General features: G+C 53.9%; 4 protein-coding genes across 4 annotated transcripts in view; 3 read left to right on the plus strand and 1 right to left on the minus strand.

Annotated features, from left to right (window-relative positions):
* Positions 1–1,091: 1,091 nt before the first annotated feature.
* On the plus strand, positions 1,092–4,448 carry BJX67DRAFT_341632 (COPI-interacting protein CEX1). The gene is made up of 9 exons (XM_071027916.1): positions 1,092–1,573; positions 1,658–1,795; positions 1,865–1,975; positions 2,034–2,180; positions 2,233–2,606; positions 2,657–2,951; positions 3,001–3,204; positions 3,256–3,428; positions 3,481–4,448. Exons 1-9 carry the CDS (start codon positions 1,451–1,453, stop codon positions 4,238–4,240), a joined length of 2,325 nt encoding a protein of 774 aa, XP_070891125.1. The 5' UTR covers positions 1,092–1,450; the 3' UTR covers positions 4,241–4,448.
* A 328-nt stretch (positions 4,449–4,776) lies between these two features.
* BJX67DRAFT_101179 (uncharacterized protein) lies at positions 4,777–7,059 on the plus strand. The gene has a single exon (XM_071024196.1). It carries the CDS (start codon positions 4,901–4,903, stop codon positions 6,905–6,907), a length of 2,007 nt encoding a protein of 668 aa, XP_070891126.1. The 5' UTR covers positions 4,777–4,900; the 3' UTR covers positions 6,908–7,059.
* Positions 7,060–7,171: 112 nt separating this feature from the next.
* On the minus strand, positions 7,172–8,023 carry BJX67DRAFT_376980 (peptide alpha-N-acetyltransferase complex A subunit ARD1; the record flags this gene model as incomplete). The annotated part of the gene is made up of 2 exons (XM_071031994.1): positions 7,172–7,575; positions 7,669–8,023. 2 exons carry the CDS (start codon positions 8,021–8,023, stop codon positions 7,172–7,174), a joined length of 759 nt encoding a protein of 252 aa, XP_070891127.1.
* A 443-nt stretch (positions 8,024–8,466) lies between these two features.
* BJX67DRAFT_376981 (uncharacterized protein) overlaps positions 8,467–8,806 on the plus strand; it is a gene marked incomplete at both ends in the record, with an annotated part of 560 nt that continues 220 nt past the window's right edge. Inside the window, one exon of the mRNA XM_071031995.1 lies at positions 8,467–8,772. Within this exon, the coding sequence (XP_070891128.1) occupies positions 8,467–8,772 (306 nt within the window). The remainder of the gene's footprint in view (positions 8,773–8,806) is intronic.

Raw genomic sequence — 8,806 nt, forward strand, 5'->3', positions numbered from 1 at the left:
ATGGAGGCAAAAGGTTGCCGGTTGGATGGTCAGTGGCTATACTCAATCGTTCCGAGACTACGGGGGCTAGGGATGCCGTCCAGCCTATCAACCTAAGTGCAGGGGATGCGGCAGCATGTTGTTTACATGGACGGTATTCGAAGCTTAGCTGAATGATGCTCGTTGGACACAGTATAACTTTCTCTCCCAGTCACTCGTGGGCTATTTTGCATGAAGTTTCTGAAGAGTCGACAGTCGACAAAATTAGCAACAGCGTAAAGACTTCGCGTGAGGACGATGCAAAAGAAGGTATTCTCCTCAGGTCTTTTCAGTTTATATTTTGGTCATCATTCACCCAGACCGTAAGATCCCCACCGCGGTACTAGACCGCACTCAACCAGAGAGGGCCACACACTCTGAACAACTCAAATTCCACAGCGCCGTATCCAATCCCTACTCGTTTCGATCCGAATCCAAGATAACCCAACCCATCCGCCAGCATCGCTACCACCACCAACCATCCCGCAGTAGATATTCCCGAATGCCAACAAGATGTTCGCCGCAGCCATTAGTTTCTGCAATATCCTCATGGAGATAAAGCGGACCAGAAACCCCAAAGTGCGGCGAGTCATCCTTTCGGATTTCTGTACACACGTCTCTCCAAGGGAGACAAAGTCGAGGGTTTTGCGACTTGAACCTTCTGCCTTTTATGGAGCATGTGCCTGCATTTGGGATAGAGGGATCGGGTAGGGAGACGGGATCGAGTTGGGGTGTCAGGCTGGATATAAAACGAGCGGAGGTTGCTGTACTGGCGGAGGGATTTTGGATGCGCTGGCCGTGCAGGGCTGCTCTCCAGTAGGACAAGTAGGTCGTCGTCCCATCGGTGTTTGCGGGATGTTGCGATCGAGGGTAGCGCGGTCTGACCTTTTACCAGGGTCGCATCATTGGAGAGTGGCGTGGTGTCGTTTGTTTGGGTGGTAGGGGTGCGACGAAGGAGAAAGAGAAATTTGACACTTACTTAGTTTGTGAAAGTGTGATCACAGGGTGACAGGGTGAACCTGGCGTTCCAATGTGTCATAGCTGAAGTACGGCCCTCCGTGTAGGCGTGTCGAGCCAAAGAGAGGAAGAAGTCGAGAAGAAAGAGCCTCAGACACGCGATGCCTCTGCGTCCATGGACAGCCTAAGCCAGATCGGGGGCGGGGTACCGTGGCTGCCAAAACCCACAGGCCCCAAAGTCAAGACCCGCCGTGAGCTTGATAGTTAGTGTCCTCAATCTCCTGTCCTGCCTTGGAGGGCTACGATTTCTCAAGCCTCGGTCCCGGCCGAGAATCGCGAGGTGGTCTTAATATCAGTTCGCCTTTGGCCTTTTCCACTCGCTCAACTCCCGGCGGGCAGTCAACGCTTCTGCAGTACCTCCGAGAAAAGCAACTCAACGAGCAACCAAGCTTCTGGCTGACGCTCGACCGCTGTGATGGATTTTCTGAAGTCCGCTGTCGCGTCCGCGATCGCCAAAGGCAGCTCGTTCCCATACTCGCTCGGAGACCGAGTCGACCTTTCCGACTCAATTTGGACACTCCATAATGCCACGAAACGGGTAAGGAGGGCTATCTATTCCCGCGAGGTTATCTGCTCGTGGACACTCCGCTGATTCAATGCGCCTGGGGCATGATGGATGTAGGAAGATGGCTCAGCATGCAGTATCTTTACCTTCGAAATAGCCTCTAATAAGTCCCGCCTACCACTTGCGAAGAACGCCGTACGGAAATCACGAACCTTGAGACACCCGGGTGTAATAAAAGTTTTGGATACGATTGAGGTATACTGCCCGCCCTTTGATTGCTTGACGGAAGGTTTGTCGTGGGGAGGAGATACTCATAAAGTATAGACGGAGACCTCTATCTATATTGTGACGGAACGAGTTGTTCCTCTTTCATGGCATGTGAGACGAAGGAGTCTGAACGAGGAGACCTCAAAATGGGGGTTATATATGGTAGCGGTATGATTCTATTCCTGGCTCGCCAGGCCTCCGCGTACTAACTCTACAACCTTTTTAGTCTACGCTCAAGTTCATCAACGGAGATGCCTCGTCCGTTCACGGTGCCGTTCGGGCGTCGTCAGTCTACACAAGTGAAAGTGGTGAATGGAAGTTGGGGGGATTTGACGTATTAAGCTCGATGAATGACGACCAAGCCGTTATATACGTCAGTCCGAAAACCCCCCTTCGCACCTGTGACCTCGCTAACATCACGGCAGACATATGGTAGCCTGGTATCGGATGCCGCCCGATACACACCCCCTGAAATCGTCAAAGGTGGATGGGATGCTATTAAACGTCATCCACTGACAGCCGTTGACTCCTATGGCCTTGCAATATTGGTATACGAAGTCTTCAACGGCAACTTTACGGGTGGAGATCAAGTGGGTAGAACGACAAATATTCCGCCTAGCATGCACCAGAGCTATAAGCGTCTTGGGACGGCCAACCCGAAACTACGGTTAAGCGCAGCGCACTTTGTAGAGCAGGGGAAGAAAAGTGGCGGGTTCTTCGAGACACCGCTTATTCGATTGACGGACGATATTGACAGCTTAGGTCTTAAGAGTGATGCCGAGAAAGAGCAGTTCCTTAAGTAAGTGACCATTTCCACTGCGGCCATGTATTTTCATATTGACCAGCTAGTGAACTCGATGGCCTGTCTGATGACTTCCCGGAGGATTTCTTCAGGATGAAAGTGCTTCCAGAGTTATTAAAATCAGTCGAGTTTGGCGGAGGTGGCCCGAAAGTTCTGTCTGCTATTTTGAAAATTGCGCCCAAGCTGCCTCAGGAAGAATTTAACTTGAAGCTTACGCCGGTAGTTGTTCGCCTTTTCGGCAACCCTGATCGAGCGATTCGAGTTTGCCTGCTGGATCACCTTCCGGTCATAGGCGACAGACTTTCTCAGAAGATCGTGAACGACAAGATCTTCCCGCAGATGGTTAGTCAATTCCGATCTAAATTTATGTCCTAGCTGACGTTTATTCCAGACTTCAGGCTTCACAGATGCGGCACCTGTTGTTCGGGAACAGACAGTCAAGGCTGTCTTACCCGTTGTCAACAAACTAAGTGATCGGACAATCAACGGCGAGCTTCTCAAATTCCTTGCGCGGACCGCCAACGATGAACAGCCGGGTATCCGTACCAATACTACCATTTGCCTGGGGAAGATCGCGAAGAATCTCGGACAGGGCGTGAGTGAAGCAGAATCCGGATTTGATGCCGATGCTGACCAACCCGCATAGTCCAGATCTAAAGTCCTCGTGGCGGCTTTCACCCGCGCCCTTCGAGATCCATTCGTGCATGCTCGGAACGCAGGCCTGCTAGCATTATCTGCGACGTTGGATGTTTTTTCCGAAGAGGACTGTGCGACCAAGGTCCTCCCTGCCATATGCCCTGCTCTACTGGATCGGGAAAAGTAGGTTAATTGTGTTTTCCTCGCGAATATCAGACGCTAACGTGCATTGCAGGTTGATAAGGGATCAAGCCAATAAAACATTGGATATGTTCCTACAGCGCGTTCGAAAATTCGGCAATACCATGGCCGATACAGCCCTGCCCTCAGCTACTAGCCCGGACGCGCCCAAAGATGCCGCCCGTATCGGAACGTCCAACGATAAATCTTGGGCAGGATGGGCCATCTCCTCGTTTACTAATAAAATTGCTGCAGCTGACGGCGATATCCAACCTACGGCTAGCAGCATCAAACCATCCGAGGAAGTCGCGCGCTCTGCATCTGTGCCTCACCCCGCCAAGTCATCGTCACCAGCGCCACTCAGTCAAGGAAGCACATTGCGGCCTACAGCTCAGCACTTAGGCCGGTCATTGTCAGAACAGCCCACACCGGCCCTGAAGGCAGAAGAAACCTCAGATGATGTTTACGATGCATGGGGTGCCATGGACGACGATGATGATGGCTGGGACAAAGACGAAGATCCATTCAACGCCCCCCCAGCCCCTGCCATATCCGCAGCTCCTCCTAAACCTAAAGCGAGTCCCGTTCCGTACGACGATGGCGGAGAACCAGACTTTGCAGGTTGGCTTGCCGCACAGTCAAAGGCCAAAAAGCCATTGCCGAAAGGGTTGAATACGTCTCGCTCTGCTTCAGCTACACGGACACCGACATCTAACACTATGACAAAGCCCAAGGTTGTTGCGCCAGCGACGAAGACCAATACGAAGCCGAAGGACGAAGATGTAGAGGACGGCTGGGGAGATGCATGGGACTAATCGTGATACGCATGCTTTCGCCCTTGTTCTGCCTCCCTTTATCGGTTTTCTGCGAGCGTTCTACGGCGTTTTGGGCACTTCGAGTGGTGTCTGAGGGTGTTAGGGGTAAGTAAGATACCACACGCGCAAGGTAGACTATAGAGATGAGATTGTTTTCTCACAGCTGTTGCCTAATATACAAAACCAGAAATTAATTTTGCATCCTCAAGTTAGCATTCCTACCAGTAGTCGGATGTTCTACATAGAGTGTGGCGGTTGCATCGACCAATCGGGCAGCAGCAGCCCCGTGATCTCCGCCATGGGCTTCTCCGCCCAGCTTCAACAGTCTCAGTTCCACTCCATCTCGACATCCTCTAATAACATTCCCTCGAGCTCCTCATTGATCTGCGAGCGTCGATCCAACCGTTGGTAGCCAACAAGGCCATCTTCAGTGCTTCTTCTCTTGCGAGTGCGGTGGTGGACTGGACCAGTCAGCGCTCGCCTGTTAATCTTGCTGCCTTGCATCAGGAGACAAAACTTGGATCGTTTTGGGAGCACACACCCTCACGGGGGCTGGAAGTTGCTCTCATTACATTCTCCACGCTATGTGTAGTTGTTAATTTGTGCGACGGCCTGCATATTTTGTGAATATCCCGTCAAGAGGGATTCCCATTCCTCGCCATGGACTCTGATGAGGTTCCTCCGCCGCCATATTCCGCCGTGGACCCTTTGCTTGCGCCGTCGAATCGCAACAGAGACGCAACACCCTCGACTGTAGGTCCCGGTGCTCTCCACCTACGCGGCGGAAATGCACCAATACTTCGTTCAGGCGAGGGAACCGCAGCCTATCCGACGCATTTCACATCAGGTGTTGCGTACTTTGCAGAGCGGCCGCCCCCTGCGATTGAGCAGGGAGAGCAAACCCTCGAGCACCATATGACCATCTACCCCCGGAGCCAGGCGAAGGATTTCCCACGTCGTCCTCGTTGTTGGAGCCCGCGAATGGAGAGCGTTGCCCAGCAGGACTGGGATATGTTCTTGCGGCACCTTTTCCCTCCGCATTTAGGTCTTGCGTCTTCGTCCGCTGAACTTCCGCGTCAAGTAAGAGCGGAGATCCGGCGGGATAGGAAAGACCGACCACAGGAGACCGACGAAGAGCGCGAGAAACGAGTCGCTACGGTCATGATGGAATGGAACCAATGCTTTTTCGAGCCCCGTGCTGTAAGGATCGCATTCTTCTACGTGACGGATCCCCGCACTGCCCCGATATCACCGCTCTGCCCCAGGTGCTATCCAGCCGCAACGAGAGCGTCACAGGGAAATCGCAGCGGCCAGATTCCGGAAGCAGGTAGAGGCCAACCTCTGCATCCTAATGGGTATCCTGCAGCGACGGGATATCCATGGCCCGCAGGATACCCTGGACAGGCTCCCTCGCCGTACGGATTTTCAAATCCTTCCGCACATGCAACACCCTTCCTCTCCCCGCAAACCGCTTCCGGGTTCTTCCATCCGGCAAATCCCCATGCATACCAGTACCCCGATCAACAGTACCAGCAGTGGGGTTGGAACAATCAGCAGCACCCCCAGCAATATGAAAGCTCAAAAGGCGGACCACTAGGCTGGTTTGCAAGCCTAGCTGCTCAGGCTCAGAAGTACGGCGAACGCATCTCCGAGCAGGCTCAGCAGTATGGAGACCAGATTAGTGCGCATGCCTCCCACTATGGCAGACAAGTCGAGGAACAGGCTATGGCACATGGCCGTTGGATCGAAGAGCAAGCAGGGCTCAGCGGGCGTAAGATCGAAAGCGCCTACAGCGGCTGGGGCACGCCGCAGCAACAGGCTTATTATTCTTACTATTATCCACCACCCGATGGGAATACCCCAAACCCAACCCAGCAAGCCGCGCAGCAAGCCCAGCAAACACAACCACCCCAAGCTCAGTCTCAGACCCGGCAACAGCCAACCCAACGAGCACGCCGGGACTCCGTCTGCTCAGCGTCCTCCGACTCCTCTCTCTCCTCCATCGACTCAATATCCACAACCTCTGAACTCAGCTCCTCCGACCTTGCCACAGTCCGCGCCCAACTCCTCTCCCTAGACGCTCACCACGACCGAGATCTCTACGAAGCAGCCGTCGAACTCCGGCGCCAACTCGACGCCCTCCGAGAATCCCGTCGGCAAGCACGTGTCTCTGGGCGCAGCCGCTGGAGACACGGCTGGGGCCACCAGTCCCGATATGACGGCCAAGGACGAAGCAGCTGGGGCCGCTGGGAATCGCCTCAGGATCGGCAACGCAATCAGGCAGAAAAGCGAGCCGCGAAAGAGGAGCTACGGGCTACCCGAAAAGCATTTCGGGAAGTGCTTCGTCGTGCGCGGGATGAGCAGCGTGAGCAGCGCCGGGCGAAGAGGAACCGGCGACGTCAGGAGCGACGTGCGAGGAGAGGGCATACGCAAAGAGAGGATCAAACTGCTCCTGCCTCTGCGCCGGCCCCCGCGTCTGAGGCACCGAGCTTAGAGCAGCGGTTGCAAAATTTGGAACTCGATAACAGCCATGGCGCAACTGTTCCGTCATCGACGACGGCGCCGACCCAGCGCTCCGGGGCCGACTCTGAGAGCAGTGCGGTGAGTTCTATTACGACGCTAAGTGCCAGTTCAGAGGAGGAAAATGGCGAGAACAAGAAGGGTTGAGTAAGGAATGCAAATAGCGGGCTGCGATTGTTTAAGCGGGTACTTTTTTGACATGAGACCTGACATGGCGTTCGGAGACTGATTTCGGATACTTGGATCTCTTATCTTTTCTCTAATATCGACATATGTTGTCCTTTTTTAAAAGATACTCACCCCTAGCATCCCACAAGATCTTGTAATTCTTTTAAATCGGTTGTCCAACCCACTAGATATCAATCCTCAGTACAGGATCGCTCTTCTATTTCCCCTCAATCAGAAGCAGATCTACGAACTCGCCGTCTGCGCCTCATTCTTCTCGACAAGATCACCAACCCCCAAACTTCTCCCGACCTTCACCCGCACCATCTTCTCATTCTCCTTGTTCTTCTCCTTTTCCCGCTCCTCATCCTTCTTCCCCAACTCCCCCACCTCATCCCCCTCATCCGCATCCTTCTCGTCCTTCGCCTGGCGCTCCCGATCCTTGCGCTCAATCTCGGCCCAGTCAAGCCACATATTCGAGAGATCCATGCGCATCGCGTAGGCATCTTCGCCGTCGGCGTAGTACTTGCTCTCGACGCTGTCGACCCGGAAGCCCAGGGTGTCGCGGTAGAGGTGGAGCGCTGCAGTGTTGGAGACACGCACATGCAGGGAGACGAATTGGGCGCGGTGGCATTCGGCCATTGCTCTTTCTATACCCAAAGTAGTCAGTCTGAAACCCCCCCACCAAAAAGAAAAGAAAAGAAGAGGAAGGAAAAAGTAGAAGTTGAAAAGGGGAGACGAACGCGACATCCTCATCAACCTCTCCGCGATCCCCAGCCGCCGATGAGTCCTCATCACACTCAAACTCGTAATGTGCCCGTGCTGCACCCCGTCCGTCGGCTCCTCCTCCATCTTCGCAAGGACATACCCAACGACCTTGGGATACTGCCCGGAGACCGATACTTGACCCTGGTTATTCTTGTAGCCATTGCGCGGCCGCACGACGGCGACGAAACTTAGCTGCGGCCAGGTGAGGGCGTGGTAGAGGTAGTATTTCAGGAAGTAGTTTTCGGGGAGGTTTGTGATGTTGCAGGTTTGGATTGCGGGGAGGAGGTCGATGTAGGAGGGGTAGGAGGAGAGAGGGAGGATGTCGACCATTTTTGCTGCTTTTGTTTCTGTTGCTTACTCTCGGCCCTGGGTATTTTTCTTCGCCTTGGGATTGAGTGTCGAGGGGGTCTTGACGGGGTTGGGAGAGTGGTTTGGCCGGGCAGACTCGGTGCTGCTGGAGGATTTGAGTGTGGCGCGCTAACCGCTTTGGGATGGGTATACTTCTGCTCATCAGATGGAAGATAGCAGCACTATATGATGGCAAAACATTGCGGAGATGTTTCAAAGCTATTCAGACAAAAGGTAGAGACAGTCCTCTCATTCTTGGATTATAACGCCGCGAAGACCTCTCTCGAATTTGGGCAGGTAGCCAACCCTTCCAATCAATATTGTTTTCGGTTTACCACGACTTGCATGGGTCTTCTACCCCCAGAACGACTCCTCCCACTTCTCCCTCGGATCCTACTACCGACCCGATAACCAGCAGATCTACCATGCATGCATTGTACAACCGCACTTCGCAGAAGACGAGTCTCTCGCCGTGTCCACCCTCGTCAAGTCCAACGATTTCTCCCCCCAGTGTCAATTCTCCGTTCGTTCAGGAGCCCACGGGGACAGTCATTGGGTCGACGAGCAGGGATTACGCCGTGACGATGGGCCTGTCCTTGTTGAATAGCCTCGGTCCAGCCCGGTGCGAGGCGGAAAGCCGTTACAAGGTACTCGGTCAGTACGGTATCGCAGTGGGCGCCGCATTGTCGGCGTGGGAGGATTCGTCACGGATGGTGGAACTTCCTTCCATGGTGCGTTACCTGCGATGCCGTGGCGATTTAGAGG

The sequence above is a fragment of the Aspergillus lucknowensis genome (assembly GCF_044049455.1).
Source record: "Aspergillus lucknowensis strain CBS 449.75 chromosome Unknown BJX67scaffold_2, whole genome shotgun sequence".
Lineage (NCBI taxonomy): Eukaryota > Fungi > Ascomycota > Eurotiomycetes > Eurotiales > Aspergillaceae > Aspergillus > Aspergillus lucknowensis.